Source organism: Alexandromys fortis, unplaced genomic scaffold (genome assembly GCF_014885135.2).
Source record: "Alexandromys fortis isolate MF-2015 unplaced genomic scaffold, M_Fortis_MF-2015_v1.1 scaffold_75, whole genome shotgun sequence".
Classification (NCBI taxonomy): Eukaryota; Metazoa; Chordata; class Mammalia; order Rodentia; family Cricetidae; genus Alexandromys; species Alexandromys fortis.
In genome coordinates this window covers 1,807,058-1,827,537 of record NW_026067956.1, presented here as the reverse complement: position 1 = coordinate 1,827,537, position 20,480 = coordinate 1,807,058, and the positions used below count along the sequence as shown (strand labels likewise).

The following is a 20,480-nucleotide window of genomic DNA, read 5'->3' as shown; positions in this document are numbered from 1 at the left end:
TGTGTGTACGATTACCATTGGAAGTCAGAAGAGGTATCAGATCCCTTAAAACTGAAGTTACAGACAATTGTGAGCTGTTTATGGGTTCTGGGAATTGAGCCCTGGTCCTCTATATGAGCAGAAACTGCTGTCCCTCCAGTTCCAAATCTAATCTGTTTTGTGCTGTTCTACTCTGTTTCCTTCCCTGCTCCCTTTTTTCTTTTTGGTTTGTTTAAGACAGGGTTTCACTGTGTAGCCCTGGCTGGCTTGTAACTCCTATATATAGTTCAGGCTGGCCTCGAACTTCCAGAGATCAGCCTGCTTGTGCCTCTGCCTCTTGAACACTGGGATTACAGGTGTGCATCACTATGACCGGTCCAGCAGTGCCAATTCTTTCTGACTTCTGTGACAAAGATTATTCTTCCTGACTTTCGCCCTGGGCTTTGAGGTTCATTAACTCACCCTGATTAAAAAAAAAAATTGTAAATACATAGAATTACAGAATCTCGGTACTCAGGAGCTGAGGCAAGAAGGCCAGGACTTCAAGGCAAGGATACATTGTGAGAACCCCCTCCTCCCCCACCAAATACCATAATTTCCTTTTTAACTAATGTCATTTAAAATAACATTTCTATGTTGCTACAGAATCTTATTCATCCTGTGATTTGATTTGCTTATTTTACTTATTTATTTAGTATGTGCTTTTGTGTGTTTGGAGGCCAGAAGCTAATCTAAGTGTCTTCCTTAGGTGCTGTTGCCCGAGAAAGAGAGAGAGAGAGAGAGAGAGAGAGAGAGAGAGAGAGGAGCATGTGAGAAAGTTTTTCTCACTGACTGGAACTCACTGAGCGGTTCCAGGCTAGGCTGACCAGCCAGTGAACACAGGGAGCACACCACCTGTCTGCCTCCCCAGTGTGGGCATTCCAAACATGTGCCACCACTCACAACTTTTTTATGTGGGTTCTGGGCATCAAACTGAGGTCCTCATGTTTGCAAGTTTACCCACTGTGCCACATCCACAGCCTCAGCCTGTGATATTTCTGAAGGTTACTGCACTGTTCACCAAAGCATGTCGAGTGAGCAGTTCTGGGCATTTACTGCAGGCCTCTTGGAGCAATGGGCAAGGATTTCCTGGTTCTGAGCTCGCCAGCTGTCCCTTGCTCACAGAGAGGTGTGTGGAATCACAAGTGTGCAGAAGAACTGAGAGGGAACTGTTTTTAGGGGGCTTTTGACTGAGGTTCAGATGCTTCAGGTTAATGGAGTGACATGGGCTATATGAAGTTCTTGTGTCTTTCTGTGTCATAAAGAAGATAGAAAAGGGAGAAACGGAGCGTGCCTTTCCTGAAAAACCAATACTCTGCTGGTCCAGATGGACTGATTTGATTATAAATATATAGAAAATAATCTAACAAATAATTGAAAGTATTCCTAAGTGAAAAGGAAGATCACTGTAAAAGGTGCATGCTTGGTGCTCACAGAGAGCAGAAGTGGGCGTTTGGAGCTTCTGAACTGCAGTTATAGATGATTGTGAGCCAACTATGGCGCTGGCAGCTGAAACCAGGGCCTCTTGAAGGAACAGCCAGTGTTCTTAACTGCTGAGCCAACTCCAATCCCATTCTAATTTCTTCCTTTTTTCCCTTTCCTCTCCTCCTCCTCCTCCTCCTCCTCCTCCTCCTCCTCCTCCTCCTCCTCCTCCTCCTCCTCTTCTTCTTCTTCTTCTTCTTCTTTTTTTGGCTTTTCAAGACAGGGTTTCTCTGTGTAGCCCCAACTGTCCTGAAACTTTTGTAGACCAGTCTAGCCTCAAACTCTGAGATCTACCTGCTTCTGTCTCTAAGTGTTGAGATTAAAGGCGTGCGTCTGCACCCTCTTCCCTGGCTTCCAATTTGTTTTTAAAGAGTAGATTTTATTTTGTTTTGGTGGTGCTGGTTCTTGAAGGTTACTGCGGGCAAGTGTCCTATCACTAAGCTATTCTCAGCCTTCTCTGTGGCCTAGGAAAGCTCTTCTGGGTGGAATTTCCCCTCCTGAGTATAGATGCACTGGCCGAGCCTGCTTGCCAGCCTCCATCTGTTTTCTTGGAGCAGGGTAATGGGCCAGAGACATACTTCAGTGCTGCTATTTCCAGAAGCCTCACCTGCATCTCCAGGCTCTGATTTTCTCCTTGTCACTTGTATCAGACATCTCAGTACTGCCTCAGATCCCCACCTCTCTCCCCTCTCCTCAGAGCTTTTGATCACTTTTCAGCCCTGCCTGCTGCCAGCTCAGCCTGAACTCTGACCAACCTCACTGAGACACAGTCACACACATTCTCAGGCCTCCTCACTTCTCCTGCTCCTTCAGTGCCCTCTGCTCAGCTTGCTTAGGACTCAGTGTGGGGCAGCTGTCTGTGCCAAATCTCCTGCTCATGCCTCACTGACTGTTGATTTAGTTTCCTGTTCACCCTTGGCCTCAAAGGACTTGGTACTGATCATTTCCAAGAATCAACTTTATGGGAAGATGTCGGTCCTGTTCTTCCTAGAGTGGCTCGTTAACCCCACAAGCACTGGGCTTAGGTACTGCTGCTGCTGGAATTTAGTTATCCTCCTAGCTGTGGGATGGCAAGAGGCAGTCTTGATGGAAAGCAGTAGGACTTAGAATGGGTCCATGGGCTCTGGGCCTCGCTGCCTTCTGTGTAAATCTGGAAGCTCACATTCCCTCCTGGAACCTCAGTTTCCTTTTCTGTAAGGTGGAGGTGGTGGTTCTATGTGTCACATGGTCATTGCAGGGTTGCCGTGGGCATGGTCAGCTCTTTATATAAGCACCTGGCTCATGCTAAATACTTAGTAGTAGATGGTGGCTACTATTATGCTCTGGTAGACTTATCTGGTCATTTGTCAGACCATGTCGTGTTTTAAGAGATATTCTTTTCAACCGTGTATGCTGGGCAGTCAATAAGTATTGATTGGGTTGAACATGCAGTAGCTACACCAGGTTTCTTTACACTGACAGTATCACATATACTCATAGGAGCTAGTGTGTTAATCTCCAGATGTCAGGATTGTGGGATTTCTCTGAAGAGTATCTACTGGCATAATATTGCCTAGAGTTGGTTACAGTTGCACGAAGAACTGTCCTCAGGCTAGAAGGACTCTGGTCCTGATTGACAGGTTTAGGAGCTATCAGTGTAGGCAGGCAGTTTAGAGACCTTGGAAATGCAAGTACTGAATAAAGGTATAGTTTTTAAATCTTCCCATTGATGGCAAACAACATTTATTTACAGCTCTTATACTAGTTTTGGGTTTTTGAGACAGGGCATCATCCCTCAGACTCCTGCTGCCTCAGTACTCTGAGTGCTAGGACTGCAGGTATGTGCTACCAGTTCTGGCTCATGCTGTTGAATGACACCTAATTTTTTAAATTTTTTAAAATTGTTTTTCTTGAGTTATATATTTTTCTTCATTCCCCTCCTTTCCTTTCTCTCCTCCCTCTAACGTCTCCCATGATCTCAACGTTCCCAATTTACTCAGGAGATCTTTACACCTAATTTTTATGATCTTGGCAAGGTGCTTGATAAGGGAAAGGTAAATATGACTTGCCTTAAAATAAAAAAAAAAGAAAAAGAAATCACATCTGGATTCAGAAACCCAACCATGGCTAAGAATATTGTCTTCACTAATGTACTCAATGACTGTTTATTGTGTTTCAGGAGTGTTGACCTGAGTAGTGGTAGAACAGTGGGGGTTTTCCAGGCTTCATGGAGCTTGCTAGCATAGTAGGGTATTGTAGACTGATCTAAGCCCTGTGGTCATTTATAATGAGATAGTATAGAAACTTTCTGTGATTAGACACCACCAGGAGGTAGGACAGTATAACCTTGATTAATCCTGCACCATGCTTATTAGCAGACAGCCACAACATTAGTCATGTAAAAGCTGTTTGTTGCTAGAGGCCCAGTGAGGTCACAGCTCTCAGACATGTGCTTAGCCGGAAAGTTTCCCTGGAGACACATGTAGCAGGATTCAGGTATTCTTCTAGCCTAGGGAGGGCCTAGCCAAGAACTCAGCTCCCAAGGCAGAAGAGTAGGAGGCTGTTGCTCTTTGTGAGTTGTCCTCTAGGTACAGAGGTGTCTGCATCCAGTTTTGGTTGAGCTGCTTTTAACACCGTACATTGTCCCAGTGAAAAATTATTTCTAGCATTTTCTTTTCTGGTAAACAACCCCTTTAGTGCTGATCAGAAAGAGATAACTGGGAGCATGCGAAAACTGCTTCTAGAGCAGAACTTCCTAACTGTTCTCTCGCCATGAACCCTTTGCTTGTCAGATAAAGTCTGAAAATGCATAGGATTATATAGGAGACCAGATGTGTACTGAAATACAATTATCAGAAATGTTTTTGGAAATGTGTAATAGAAATGATACGCCCTTACCACTAACTGGCCAGATCTAGTGTTGGTAATAATTGCTTAGGCTTTGAAATTGTGTTGGGTATATATGATACTAACAGGTTACTTACAACAGGCCTGGAGAGATGGTTTAGTTGTTAAGAGCACATCCTGCTCTTGCAGGGGACTTGAGTTCACTTCCTAGTACCCCTGCCAGACAGATTGACAACCCTGTAACTCTAGCTCTGGGGGATTAGATGCCCTCTTCTGGCTTCTGCAGGCGCTGTACTTAGGGGCATTGTACATGTACACACCCTCTGCCCCCCCCCCCAAGAAACCCCCCCCAAACTATTTGCAGCAGGTAGAATGTGGTGGGAAAGTAGCTGGGTCTGTTGGTGAGAAAGTCACAGGCTCTGCTGATACCATAGTTCATTGCTCCATCAGTAGGTGAAGGGCTTGCTCAGTTTCGGTGGTAGGGTCTTGAGAAGTGGCAGTGTAACTCTTCTCTGGGTTCACAGAGCCTCCCATTCAGTCTCTGCGGTGGTAGTGAACGCCTTTAATCAGAGGCAGGAGGATCTGTGTGAGTTCGAGGCCAGTCTGGTCAGTGAAGCGATTTCCAGGATAACTCTAGGACTGTTACACAAAGAAACCCTGTCTCAACAAACAAATAAACAAACAAAAGACCCCCCCCCCCCGTTTCTAGAGCAAGCTTCCTTGGTTGGGCTTTTAGATCATACACCAACCATTACCTCTGTGTCGATCAGATGGATGTCTGTGTTCCTGTCACTTCTTTATATGTGCCCCCCCCCCCCCCCCCCCGTTTCTAGAGCAAGCTTCCTTGGTTGGGCTTTTAGATCATACACCAACCATTACCTCTGTGTCGATCAGATGGATGTCTGTGTTCCTGTCACTTCTTTATATGTGATGAGGGTGTTGTGCTTGGGTCTTTAAAATATAAAGGACAGTATGATCTTGGGGTAGGAGGAGAAAAGGCATAGAATGAACCCATGTGAGTAGTATAAAGTCAGAAGCCTGACTTGGCTATGTGCACTTCCCATGTATTTACTTTCCTAATCTCCCTTATTATCTGCCTTTTGCAGTTGAGAAACAGGCACAGAGAGATTAAGTAACTTGCCCAAAGTCAAAACTAGGTCTGTCTGGTTTCTTGGGACTCCAGACCACACACACTCAGCACGAAAGTACCCTGATGACAATGTAGAGGACAAACTAGGTGGTGTGCGACTGTAGATATGACACCGGGTCAGAGCTGCTAACATGATACTGGACAGAGATGGAAAGGTTCCCTGAATGCTACACTTTAGGAGCAGGTGAAGGATTTTCCAACCCAGAAATCTATATATCTGTTTTCAATTTAGACAGAATTCATGGAATAAGAGATAATGTCTGCTGTAACATTTATGACAAAATAAACTCTTTCCTTCTAAAAAAAAAAGTCTGGTGTTCCTGAGTAGAGACTTTTCTAGCAGTTTCAATCCTCTCCATCCCTGTTTTCATCTGCTTCTGTTATGACTCCCTCCCTGACCGGTGAATGGTTTTTTGGGGGGTGGTTAGGGTTTTATTGTCCTCTCCAGCTAGTGTTTATGCGTACACTGCTGTAGTCACCTGACTAGCTGAGGGACTCTGGGGGTGTGGCTCCTAAATGTGCACTGTCTGGTGACTCAGCTGCTCTCATAAGTTGCTCATGAAGCAGGGGAGACTTTGGGATCTGGTTTATTTTCTGGGATTATTTATGAGAAGGCAAAGGTAAATGGGAGGAACTGTGGGAGACCAAGGGTGCGTTAACAGTCAGGCCAGTGGTGTCTCACCACACCCCATGTACATACAGCTGGTGTTGACTTCCCTGTCGAGGAAAAGATCCACCTGCCTCTGCCTCCCAGTGCTGGGATTAAAGGAATCCGCAACCACTACCCAGCCAATTCTAATAAGACATTTGGGGAGTGTTTCCCAACCTTCTTCCATGCTAGTAAAATGCATAGTTGTGGAAAGACTGTTGAGAGTCTCAGCTGAGCAGGCATAGTGTAACCTGAACCTGAGCCTCTGGTAGGGAAGTGAAGCTTTTCACATCATAGATGGAATCTTAGTGCTTACAACCAAATGGAAGTTTTATGAAAACATACTTAGTCCACATGTTATGATAGGCTTGATTAGCTAGTTCCTGGTCCCAAATGTTTGATTGGCTGTGATCAGATTCAGCACTTGCCCTTATGACATTGTAGGTATTCATGAATTTCACAGACATGTCTTATAGGAGCCCATGCTTAACCTCGCCCCACACCCTAACCCACATGGCCTTGTGGGATGCCCTTATATCATCATGGTAAGGTTTCTGATCAGAATGTTTGGTTGGCCTTGCGTTTCACCTACAGTAAGATAGTTATGATTTTTAGTTTGCTAAAGAGCCAATATTGTTCACCCTCGTGGTCACTCACAGATGTTCTCTTCTGCCTTCCCATGTTTCACTTCCATATTCGAAATAATCTTTCATCTTACAGACCAATGATCTGTTTGATAGTGGCTTTTTTAAAAAGATATTTTTATTTTTATGTGTATTAGGTGTTTTACCTGCAATATGTAAAATTTACCATGTATATACCTGGTACCTGAGGTGGTTAGAAGAGGGTGTTAGATCCCCTGGGATTGGAGTTACACGTTGTAAAGCTGCCTTGTGGGTTCTGGGTACCAAACTCAAATCCTCTGCAAAAGCAGCCAGTGCTCGTAACCACTGAGCTATCTGACCAGCCTCTCAATTGTGGTTTCCTAATAAGTAGCCTCTCCTTAAGTTTATTTATTTTGATAGTCTCATGTAGCCCAGGATATCTTTACCTTGTTTCAGAGGATAGCCTTAAGGTCCTCCTGCCTTCATCTCACAAATGCTGGGATTACAGGCCAGTGCCACCATGCCTAGCTCCTAGTCTCTGATTTCAATAAGCGTTCATCAAATGCCTCAAGCTTGGCAGGCATTGGGCTGGTGGTTGCCAAGGATATCAGAGGAAGGAGCTGATGTGGCAGTGACTGGCAGCAAAATCACCTGTAGTAAGTTGCTGCAATGTAGTGCATATTGCAAGGGAATGTATTTAGGGAACTTTGCAAAGTGTGTATTTTCTTTTTATAAGGTTTATTTTTATTTATGTGCTTGTATGCGTATGCACACATATATCCAGTTATCTGTGGAGGCCAGAAGAATGCATTGGATCCCTTTGGAACAAGAGTTATGGTGATAGATTGTGAGACACCATGTAGGTGCTGGGAACCAAACCTTGGTCTTCTACATGAGGATCAGTGACTTTTAACCATTGAACTATCATGCTAGTCCCTAATTACATAATTATAAAAAGATTTATTTATTAGCGTGTATGTGTGTGTTTGTGTGTGCGTGCGTGTGTACGTGTGTATGTGTGTATGTGTGTGTGTGTGTGTGTGTTTGTGTAGGTGACCATTTAGTTCAGAAGGGTGGCATCTGATCCCTTGCAGCTGGTATTTTAGGTGCTTGTGAGAGACCAGACATTGGTACTGGGATTTATATTTTGATTTTTGATAGAGCAATTAATGCTCTTAACTATTGCACCATCTCTTGAGTCTCCTTGTTACTGGAGTCTAGAGTGGTAAAGGTGTTTGCCCTAGGTATAGACAGGATCCAGACCCAGGCTGTTAAATTCCAAAGCCCAGTCTTGGTTTCTGTGACTACCCTATGTCACTGTGTCACACTTACCTGGTTACCGATGAAGCAATGGGAGAAATATTTTTGCCTGTGCTGACTGAGTGGATTTACCAATCCCTGTCCCTTTTGAGTGAATGGCAGACAGTAAGAGCAGGCCTCGAACCACTGTATCCTCTTGTAGGAAGCAGAACTCAGGCAGGCTGCTTTGAGTGCTTATGTAGGGACATACAGGCACCATTTCTCCTTAGAGACTTATTTGTAGTATTGTGCTTGTCAGTGATATTCTGTGGCCCTTTACACTGTGGGTTCTTGAAGGCTGTCATGTAGGAGTGAACAGAGGTTGGTGGACAGGACAAGAGAAGAAGGAAGGACATGCCACCCTAACAACATTGGAGCAAGAGCCATGGGAACGTCGGCTCTGTGCCTCCTGCTTGCTGGTCCCCTGCCTTTGTTCTGCACACTTTATTTAAAGGCAAGAGAAAACAGATAAGGGGAGAAATCCAAACCAGTTCATTTTAAACAAGCACCCTCCTCTCCAGTTTCCTAAACTATGTTGTCTTTAATTTGTCTTCTCACATCTTGTGGCCATGGCTAGGGGACCAGATGGTAAAAGAAGTGGGGTGTTAGGAGAAAACTGACATCAAATGTTAAAGTGGAAAGAACATAGTTTCAAATGGAGTTCTGGATCTGTGTCCCAAGTTGAATGTCTGGTGTCAGAAAGACAGTGCTGACTCTCATGTGCTGCTGGTGACATACCAGCTAGTTACATATACTTGGTATATAGTTTGACTTGTCTAAAGTGTAAGTATCATTCTGGCATAAACACCCATACCACGTGACTTAACAGTTACATTCTTAGGTATCTCTTCAAGAAGAATAAAAAAAATGTGTGCACAAGGGCTTATTGTTGAATGTTCCTACCAGTGTACTTTCTAGTGTCTCCAATCTGGAAGCAGTTCAAAGGCCCAGCCGATACTGAATAAACAAAATACAATACAACAATAAAAAGGAGCCTGGTTCTGTTAACACACTCCACAGGAATGAGCTTCACAAACGTGCTATGTCAAAGACACCTTATGCAAAAGACAATGTTGTGTGTACTTCTGTTCATGTTTAAATGTCCAGAAAAGACAAAGAGGAAAAACAAATCTACAGTGGCAAATGGTGGCCTAAAACTAGTGTAGAACCTGGACCCTACATGTTGGGGTATGAGGGAGCCTCTGGGATGGTGGAGGTGTTCTAAGCATCCATGGAGAAGGTGGTGTTTGCTAACTGCCACTAAACTATGTACACTTAGGATGGGTGAAATTTTGGCATAATAAGTTTATAAGTCAACCAAGCCTGGCCTATTTCACTGACATGGCTCATGCCTATCCGGGATGCATACAAGGTGGGGGCTCAGTCCTTGAATTTTTTTTTTTTTTTTTGGTTTTTCGAGACAGGGTTTCTCTGTGGCTTTGGAGCCTGTCCTGGGACTAGCTCTGTAGACCAGGCTGGTCTCGAACTCACAGAGATCCGCCTCTGCCTCCCGAGTGCTGGGATTAAAGGCGTGCGCCACCACTGCCCGGCTAGTCCTTGAATTTTTGAGGTTGGGCATGCAGAGTGGCAGAGAGTCAAGGAGACAGGGTTGAGCCCACATGGAAAGGGGAGCAGCCTATTCCAGTAGCTCATACCCATAGCCCAGCTCTCCAAGAGGTAGAAGTACGAAGATGGATTGAGCCCAGGGAATTGACTCCAGTGTGCAGTGCAGTGAGCCTCACTTCAAAATACAGAAAATGGAATCATATAAAAAAGGTGCTTTCTAGTTCTTTCCATAGTGCTTGATGTTATGCATGCATTTTCCAGTTTATTAATTAGACACAGGGTTCATGTAGCCCAAGCTGGTCCTGAACTTGCTATATCACAGAGGCTCTTCTTGAACTTTTAAAAAAAATTACTACATTTATTTTGTTTGTATGTGTCTGTACATGCATGTGCTAAAGTATACATGGAGGTCAGGGGCTAACTAGCAGGAGTTGGTGCTCACCGTTTGTCGTGTGAGTCCCAGGATGCTGTCTTGGGTTTGAACTCTTGATCATCCTGCCTCATCCCCCAGTGCTGGGATTACACAACTTCCTTCTTAACTCTTAGTAATGCTTCCCCCACACACTTTTCCTCCTCATGTTCATTCCTTTCCGTCTGTTTTGAACATATCTCATGATAGAGACACACATTTATAGCTTACTGTTGCTCTGTTGATACCTTACATTCATATTTGGGATTTGGTGGTTATATTTTTAGAATCTAAAGTGTTAGCTGGCCAGCCTCTGACTTCTAAATGAAGATCATCATAGAGGCCATCTGTTTAGAGGGGTACAGCACTCCGAATTGGGGATGTTGGCATGGGAAGCTGGAAGCAGACCAACTAGAAGTGGGGTTTATACATGGTTTATTTTGTTAACATTGAATAGTAAATGGGGCAAATTTGAGGGAAGCTGGGTGTCCTTCACCAAGGCTTGACTATTCTGGGCAAATTGCTACAGAGCTTCAGGGTCAGAGTTTGTCATTAGCTGTGTTCTGTCCAATCTTCAGTCTTTCCAGCTGGAGATAGGCCAGGACAAAACTCGTAGGAATCCCGTAAAGACTGTATCCTAATCTGCTTCAGGCTACAGATGCTAGTCTGAGAGCTCGGAAGGTAAAACTCCACTGCTTCCTTCCCCCAGCAAAATGAAACAAAAGCCACCACCCATGTGGGCTGAAACAAGTATTGTCTGTATGAATGACAGTGAAGAGGAGAGACATTACAAAGGTGGGAACCACTGGCAGCATCTTCACTGAATTGAGCAGTTGATTTTCTTGTGAGTCTTGAAGTTGGACACATTTGGGTGTTGAATCTTTAGCTTCTTTAGTTGAACCCAGGGAAGTTGAGACTTGCTGAGCAATAGATTTTGGGAGAGTGATTATAGTAATAAGCTAGAAATTTCAAGTTTTCTCTATCTGCTAGCCAGTTTGAACTGTAGAGGATTTAGACAACATTGCATCCTGAAATGAACTACCTCTCATGTATTAGCATGTATAGACACATGGGTGGCATATACCTCACATGTTTGGTTGCTTTTTTTTTGAGGTTCCCAGGCTTCCAGACTTCAGTCTGAATTCTAGACCTGCCACTGCTCATTACTTCAATTGGATTTGATAGTAACTAACTTTGATGACATTACCTCTGTGAGTGACATTTGTGTTGGAGGTCCCTTGTTTCGGATGTTTGTTTGTTTATTTATTTTGAGACAGAATTTAATCTAGCCCAGTTTGACCCCAAAATTGCTATGTAACTGAGGATGACCTTGAACTGCTGATCCTCCTGCCTTAGCCTCCCAAGTGCTGGGATTATAGGTGTGTGGTACCATGCTTGATTTATGTGATGTTCAGGATTGAGCATAGAGCTTGACACATGCCAGGCAAGCACTCTACCTACTGAGCTACATCCCTAGCCAAGTTTTAAAGAGTATCAAATTATTAACTGAGCAGGTGGGAGCTATAGGGTCATTTTCTTAATGGATATAAATGAGTGAGTTGCTTATGCTCTCCTACTGAGAAAAAGAAACTTCCTGTTTTCTGAAGCAGAATTGGAGCCTGTCCCGGCAGGACCTGGTGGATGTGGTAGCTGTGGCTGCTGTGGGGGAACTTGGCTAGATTTTCTCAGTGGCAAGAGAATTTGGAAATTCCAGTTTTCTAATGTGAAACCTTTCATTTTTCCAGTTGGGGTTAGTACTGTGAGGGTTAGACAGTGCAGTGCATTGTGGCCTGTGTTGTGTTGGAGACTGAGGTGCAGGATGAGTTGGGAGGTTGGGAGGGTTAGTTAATGTCACTTGGAAATGTTTTTCCTGGTCTGTAGAGAATTTTAGTCACATTAGTCCATTTAAGGAGGAAAGTACACTAGATAGTTGGATACCACGAGACCTCAGAGAAGTAAAAGTCACAAGTTTTCTCTGCTTGGAGTCCAGAAAGTTCCAGTAATGTATGTTTAAACCTTTGATGCTATTTGAATTTGTAGTTACTCAAATGACTATGCATCACTCATTTTATATATATGCTTCAAAAAGGCATCAGAAATTGATAAATATTCTTTGAACAAATTTATACCTTCTTATAGTGAAGGCAGACAATGGCTATTTAAAAAAAGATTTTATTTATGTATTTGTGAATACACACACACATATACACATGTGCACATATGTGTAGGTGCCTATGGAGGCCAGAGGGAGGGCATCAGATCCCTCGGAGCTGGAGTTGGCAGGCATTTGTGATTCACCTGGTGTGGGTTCTGGGTTCTGACTCTTGTCTTCATGGTTGAGCAACAAGTACTCTTGAGTTGTTTCTCCATCCCTGGGCAATGAGTGTGTACCCCTTCCGCTGGCATGCGTGTTTTACAGATGTGAAAGGGCAGGTGATTTGTTAGTGATTAGTTGAGTTAATTAGTGATTGCAGTTTTAGATGTATGACAGTTTGAAATTATGGAGTTTCTAGATCGAGGTTTCCTTGTGTCCAAAGTCTCATCATTGCAAAGCACACGAGCTGTGGTCACTGTCTTGGCTGTTGTTCTGCTCTGAGCCAGTGTGGTTTGTAGTTAAAAGATTCTGGTAGAAGGCTGTTGAACAGTTTTCTTTGAGGACTGTGTCAGAGGTGGTGGCCTAAAGTTTTGAAGGCAGTTGGAGCCAGGAGGGGTTTGCCCATGCCCTTCAAACATGCCCTACCTGTTGCTTGTTTGTTTTTAGGGTCTTTTTCTTTTTTCTGGGTTAACTTGGTGCATTTACCCTGACCCCTTAAATTTTTTTTTATTTTATTTTGTCTCTGTATCATGTCCTTCAGTTTAAAAGCTTTCCTGTTTTTTTGACTGTGAACTCTGTATTTCTCATTTGCCTTATTGTTTCTGGGTGGCTTGGGGAAGGAGGGATGGTGGCGAAAGGTCTGCTCTGCAGAGAACACTGCGATGTGTTAAGAGGGTTGGATTAGGGATGTCTAAGGAATAGTTAGGACTAGGGGAACTTTAATCAAGGCGAGAATCAAATGAGTAAAGAGCTTCTCAGGGTCACGGCTGACAAAGTAGTATATGCTGTGTGGGTAAAGGAAAGCTGGGTACATTGAGTGTTGGCAGGGGCCAGGTTGCCAACAGAGTACAGGAGGCATTTACTGAGCAAGCAGCGTCTTGTGTTGGCCTCTGATAAAAGAAGCAGCTCAATCTCTAGAGGTTCACAGGCTCCTCAGATGACAGCAGACAGACCTGCTGTCAAGAGACAGATGGCTAGAGTGCAGTGGAGTAGTTCGCGTCATTGGTGTGGTGTGGGCTCTCGTGGATGGATCCGCATTTCTAATTCACTTTTCTGCTCTGTGGGAGGGCTTAAGCAAGCAGAGAAGTCAGATGGTGGCAGCAGTGGCAGCATGGCCTTGTCTGGGTGTGGGAACATGGAATCCCAAAGTGCTGAGGTAGCCTGAGTGAAGAGATCGGCTGTCTGTGGGTGTGCCGAGGAGGCTTTGCAGACATCACTGACAGAGAGTTGCAGTGGATCTTACTGATGTTTACTGTTCATCATTACTGTAAATAAGAAGGGTTTTCCAGGGCTGGGAAGGTAGCTCAATGGTACAATACTTTCCTAAGGTGCATGCATGTGACCCTGAGTTCAATTCCCAGCATCACAGACATGCACGCACACGCACACTGTGGAGTTACACAGAGCTGAACAAGTAGCCCAGTGAAACATCTCCCTTCCATGTGTTATCCTAATCAGCTTTTCTCCTCTCCTTAGATAATCCATTGCTGGAAGCAGGCTGTTTGTACATTAAAGAGAAGTCCCTCTTCTTGTAGTAGGTCCTGTGGAGTTCCAGTAGTTTGGTTATTTTGCTGATGTTTTCAAGTGCTAAAGCCTCTTGCATCCCATTCTCAAAGACATGTTTTATCAGTGATGCTCAATATTCTTCAGAGTTGAGTGGAATATTCCAGATGTTGAAGAAAAAGTGGGCTGGGATTGTAATGATATCCAGACTTCTTACAGAAACCTGCCTGTGAAGGTTGAGAAGCACCTGTGAGGTCATTCAGTACAGGATTTTAGCCCTGTCAGCTTTGTTCTGTGTGTAGAAAGGAGGTTGGGGGCAGGGTGACCAGAGAGAACTCACTGTCATCATACTGTGTTTGGTTGCTGGTACTGCCAGTTGAGTCCAAAAGAGGAAGCAACATCATTACTCTGGGTGGCTGGATTAAAGCTAGCTCTTTGTTTTCTTTGTTTCTTCAGTTAGGCTCTCTTAAGGGACTGGCCTCTAATTGACCTTAACCCTACCTTCACCTTCTGTGCTCTGGGAACTTAAGCACGGTACAGGCCTGCTTTGTACAGTGATAGGGCGGAATCCCAGGTGTCGGCATTCTACAGGCCGAGTTGCATCCCAGCCTCAAGCTCCTTGTGATGTGTATGTGTCAGAGTGGGATCTTGTAAATCAGAGATTCTGCATATTTCTAATTATGATCATTTCAGTAGTTTAAATCTTTAGAATTGAGAGATGATTGTGGACAGAATGGTGGTATGGCCTTTAACCTCAGCCACCAAGAGGCAGAGACAGGAGGATTTCTATGAGTTCTTGGCCAGTCTAGCCTATATAACAAGTCCAAGCCAGCCAGCCAACCAGGACTATATAGTCAGTCAGTCGTTCCCCTCCCCACACCCCCAAAACAGTGAAGGACAGAAGAGGTGGTGGTGTTTAGATTTTATTGGTTGATAGTGGTAATTGGTTGATTTATAATTCATTCTGACACGTTTATGTTCTTTTTTTTTTAATTTAGTTTTTTTGAGACAGGGTTTCTCTGTGTAGCTCTGGCTGTCCTGAAACTTACTCTGTAGACCAGGCTGGCCTCAAACTCAGAAATCCACCTGACTCTGCCTTCTAAGTGGAGTGTGTCACCACTGCCCAGCTTTGTTTATGTCTTAAGTATATGTAATATTTTTGAATTACTTTTAGATCATATATTAATTTTATTTTTGTCATTGTCAAAGGTATTAATGAGACATTCCCAAAGATTATCAGTGTACATAAAAATCATCAATGAATGTCTTCATATTTATCAGTCTGGAGATTAGGAATGTAATTTGATTAGTTTTTATGGTATGATTTATTATTTGAGTGAGAAGTGAGCACAGGCCCCTTAACAAGGTCAGTAGGAAAGAGTAAGAGAATAGTCTATCACATCATGTTTCCCACACTGATCTTTTCCAAAGCAGCAGCACCTTCCATGTTGATCCACCTGGATCATTAGCATTTTCATCTCCAGTGCTGTGGCTGTCTGCTCACCACTTGGGAGACGTAAGTCACTGCAGGCAAGACTTGCATTTGGATGCCAAAGTTCATGGTTGGAAGTGTGATGAGACAGAGAGGTTCTGCATGGTCTCAAAGCCTCTTCCTGCTAGCTGACTATCAAGGACAACCTTAGAGTATCAAGGTAACCTTAGAGTGTGGAGAGTGTCACACTCTAGCCATCAAGCAGAGTAAGCTCTGAACATCTCATGTCTCCTGATGGGATGCATGCACAGGGTCATCTGCTGCTTGTGTTGATACTTGCCAAGCACACAGGCTGAGCTGAGTCATGAGGGAGCACTAGGCAGCTAGTCTGAGGGACGATTTGCAGACAAAGTGGCCAGTGTTTCCAGGTGTCCATCACAGCCAACATCATGACAACATATAGCCCACAGTCCTGGACCAGAAAAAGTACACCAGTGACAAAAGTTGGCAAAATGTGAGCAGGACTGGCTGTAAACTTAATAGGTTGGTTGTATGTTGATAGATCTGTCCTGGCTTTGGTCACTTAACTGGGGTTCTGTAAGTCATTAGCATGTAGGGAAGCTTGAGCAAGTCTGTGTGGAAATTCCTTGTACTATTTTTGTAAGTTTGAAAGTACTTAAAAATGAAGTTAAGCAACAAGAAAATTAATTCAGCAGAGCTGGGAAGTGAAGACTGTGGCTGACATGCTTTGTGCCTGCCCTTTGGATGGGTCAGGAACTGGCTGCATTTCTTTGCTTCAAAAGTATCTGTAGTGATGAGGCTTGCCGTGGTTTCTGGGTAAGGGATCCTGGGATCCGTGAGCCGTGGCTGTATGGGATTTCAGCTCCCTGTTGACAAGGTCTCATTAATTAATCTACTTCTTTTTGTAAGGAGCTGTAATTATGTATTGAGGTGTCCTGTAACCAGCAGGTTACCGGAGCTTTGTTGTTTGGCTCCCAGGCTCCGTAGCTGGAAATGTACCCCTGTAATTGACTTGCTGGTTTGTTTCTGTTTTTATTGGTCTGCTTTGAATTCAGGTGAGTTCGTCGGTTCTTCTGCAGTGAGTCATATGTTCAGTTTGATATTTATTGGTAGCCTCTTAGAAAGAGCTGATTTTAAAAGTTTTTAAAATTTTGTTTTATTTAGGCTTGAAATATGGTAGATGTATGTTTTTGTTCTTAGAAAAGGCAAGAATTTTCATATACTTATTAAATAGTAAAATGCTGGTGTAAGTCCCACCTGGGAGCCCTATAGTATGTCTTAGGTTTCTTTTTCTGTGTTGAAAACCATGACCAGAAGCAACTTGGGAAGGAAAGAGTTTATTTTATTTGTCGTCCATCTCTGAGGGAAGCCAGGGCAGAAACTCAAGGCAGGAACTGAAGCAGGCCATGGAGGAGTGCTGCTTACTTTCCTGGCTGGCTTCTCATGGTTTGCTCAGCCTACTTTCTTTGATACAACTCAGGATCATCTGCCCAGGGGAAGTACTGCCCACAGTGGCCTTGGCTCTTCCACATCAATTGTTAATCAAGAAAATTACCGCACAGACTTGGCTACAGGCCACCTGATAAAGGCATTTTTCAATTGAGGGTCCTTTTCCCAATTAACTCTAGCTTGTGTCAAGTTATCAAAATACCAACCAGGTTATAGGTAACAGAATGGAGGGAATGAACTCATTGGTAGGTGCCACTATTCACAAGAGTGTTGGTTAATGTGTGGCTCATGGGTTCTAAAATCTGAGTTATTTGAATTAGCATGGGAGGAAGATGGTGGACTCGGTGTGGGGGGGGGGGTTGAAGACCTAGGATTACTTTAGCTGGTCCTTTAACTTTTCTAATTCTTAAATTTCTCATCTGTAAGTTTGGACTCATTAGTGCATCTGTGATGTGTTCTTGGCCTGTAGACACCTCAGATGCATGGCTGCATTTTTAACCAATCTGACCACAGCTGAGAATTGGCTTTGCCTACAAAAATCTGTAACAATGGTAGCATTTGTCATTAACCTGTGTTATAGATTCCAAGGTTTTAAAATGGTTTTTTACATTTATTATGTGCTCGTGAGTGTACCTGTGTATTATGCATATGTGTGGCAGTCAGAGGACATCTTGTGGGAGTTGGTCCTCTTCTTTTACCCTGTAGATTCTAGGGATCAAATTCAGGAAATTATCAGCTTGGCAGCAAGCGCCTTTACCCTCTGAGCCATCTCCCCAGCCTAGGGCTTTTGTCAGGAAGGTTTCCCAATCTTTTTAGTCCAGAAAGAAAAACACATTTTCTTTAACATCATAGCCCTGTTGGATGTTTTACCACAATCTACCAGATACTTGTCACCATTTCCTAGACATTTATTGTCTTCATTTCAAGTCATTTGGTACAAATAAATGTCAGATTTCTTTTAGAAGAGAATCACAGGAGACAAAGGGATAAGAAACTTGTGGGCAACAAGCAGGGGCATTTGTATGTAGTATTTTTCCAAACTTAGGCTGGATGTTTCTGTTCTCTGAGAAGGATCAGGTATCACTATTCTTGTTTCACTCCAAAATCAGGAGGACTTTCCTTAAGTCAGGAGAGGTTCCTGTCTTTAATGACAGCACTATTTTGGGCCTAAGGCAGGAGTGCTACAAATTCCAGGTCAACTGGCTCCACACAGTAAGTTCAAGGCTAGCTTGGGGAGACAATAGTGAGGACTCATCTTAAAACAAACAAAAAACAGACAAATGCACTTGTTTCATCCTTAAATTAGTTTGAGTTTGCTGTGTGAACCTAAGTGAGCATGGCTGTTATTTGGAATTCTGCCCTTGAGTGTCAGGGAAGAAGGCACGCCTGCCTTCAGTAGGTCCAGGGAAAAAGAAGTATAATTGTGTTTTTATGTCTGTGACAAGGGAGCACATGAAAGCAGCCCAGTTCAGGGGTGACCATTGTTGATCTGGGGTGAAGGGTCTGTGGGAGTTCTTCATGGGATCTCAGGCTTTAGGTTTTTTTTTTTTTTTCCTGGCAGTTTCAGACAGAGGGCTGGAGGGGAGGTTGAAGTGCCCAGGCAAGTGAAGAGGGTGTGTACTGAGCAGCCCAGTGAATAGGAGCTCACTGGCAATCAATTAATTGTTCCTTTAAATGCAATTTTTTTTTCCTGAGCCAGAACAGAAGTCCTACTGGATAGAAAAATCTGGATAGGTAAGAGCATAAGCTACCGCTGTATAAAAGCTCAGGAAAGTTCTAGAAGGGAAATCAGACGACAGGTGGTTTTTGTTGGAGGGGATGGTGGTTAACAGATATTTGCTTGCATGTATATCTGTACACTGCATGTTGTACCTGGTGCCAGGAGGCCAAAAGAGGGTATTGCACTGGGTACAGGGAATTGAATCCCAGTCTCTGGAAGAGCAGCCAGTGTTCTTAAACACTGAACCATCTCTCCAGCCTGAGACAGGATTAATTAATGAAGCCCAGGCTGGTCACAGACCTATACAATCCTCTTACTTAACCCACTTTCACTCTGTCTGGGGTCACAAAAAGGTAGGTGCCACTGCACCTGCCTCAGAAGTCAAGCTTTTGAAAGAATTATTTATAAGGCATATACAGGATGAGCAAAAGCAAAGAAGCAGAGCCATTAGGACTTTAAGACTCTCCCTAAAGGTTTCCCCAGTGTTCGGATCCTTCCTGCTGGAGAGAGACATGGTAGTTGTAATCTATTCCCTCCCATTCTTGGTATTAATTTACCTTTCATTTACTAGTTTCAAAAATAATATTTTTTCTCTCTTTTCTTTTTTATCCCCTTTCCTTTTACCTTCCCTCTCCACCTTGTAACCCCTTCCCCTTTGAGACAGAATCTTCTGTAGCCTAGACTACTCTTGAACTTGCTATTTAGCTCAGACTGACCTTAAATTCCTGATCCTCCTGCCTCCAGCATCTCTGCTCAAAGGTTATAGGTGTGTGTGCCTGGCTACTGTTTTGTTTTCTTATTGCAAATTTGCATGCATTTATTTTCTTTTACTGTCCAAGAAGAGTTTTCTAAACATGCTTCTTTGCTAACACTTGTCCCCTTTCTTTCATGTCCATGGCGACACCATTCTCTGGAACTCAGGAGCCAGCCGAAGGTAAGAGTTCTTCACATGGTGCCTGTAGAAATTCCTGTGTATACCTCTGAAGTATTCAAAACAGAAAACTCCTTCTCCTTGCTAGTTTATAAAAGCAGTATAAGCCTTTGGCTGTCTTATGATTCCAAAGCTGCTTATTGGCCTAGACAGGCCTGGAGGGCTATGGAGAGCAGTGACTTTGGCCAGCTCTTCCCAGTCTCCTAGCAACCCAACACAGATTTCTTGTGTGACATAGATTAGCATGAAACTGATTTTTCCACAGTGTGCTCACTCTGGGCCAATCCAATTCATATTGCTTCTAGGCAGTGGGGTGCTTTGCCAGACCTGTGGAGTCCTGATGGGACCCTCATGTTGGACTTCAGATTCCTCTAGGGTCTGTGTTTGTATCTCACATTGGAGCCAAGTCTGAGACCGCCCTTAAGTTTTCTTAATTACATTTTAAAGTTAATTGTGTGTGTGTGTGTGTGTTGCACACCCACAGCACATGTGTAGAGGTCAGAGGACAACTTTCAGGCATTGGTTCTTTTCTTATACCTTGTGGGCACCAGGGATTGAACTCAGGCTTGGTGGCAGACCGCTTTTTCTCACTGAGCCAACTTTTGTGTGGGAGTGTTGACTTCTTTTATCTTCCAAGGGTCTTTAATTTTTGAAAAATATTTGTTTATTTTATTTTATGTGTCTGAGTGTTTTGCCTTCATGCATGTATGTGTACCTTGTGCATGTCTGGTGCTCATGGAATTGAGAAGAGGATATAGGGCCCCCTGGGACTGAAGTTACAGATGATTATAAGCTACCATGTAGGTGCTAGAAACCCTGTCCTCTGCAAGAGCAGCAAATGCTCTTAAGCACTGAGCCCCCGTGGGTCTTATTCTTTTATGTCCTCTTAAGTCAGCATGGAGCTTTTAACTGTACAGTTCTCTGAAGTGACTTAGAACTTCCAGGAAGTTCCATTGGTCTACATTCTTGGACTTGTTTTTGTTTTACAGCCTGTGGTTGAGCTGTAACTCTACGCTGTTACTGTTGCTAAAATATGTGTAGACATGCCTTTTGGGATCCCCAATGACCTTTTAAACAGTGCATGGATATGACACTGGTCTCCTTAT

General features: G+C 43.6%; 1 protein-coding gene across 3 annotated transcripts in view; it reads left to right on the top strand.

The window, feature by feature from the left end:
* Positions 1-20,480, top strand: part of Kif13b (kinesin family member 13B) — a 147,007-nt gene that overhangs the window by 28,530 nt on the left and 97,997 nt on the right. For 2 of the 3 annotated variants that reach the window (XM_050152296.1, XM_050152295.1), the window contains exon 3: positions 19,365-19,377. The exons of the other annotated variant lie outside the window; for it this stretch is intronic. In XM_050152296.1, coding sequence (XP_050008253.1) covers positions 19,365-19,377 — 13 coding nt within the window. The remainder of the gene's footprint in view (positions 1-19,364; positions 19,378-20,480) is intronic. 3 annotated transcript variants of the gene reach the window in all.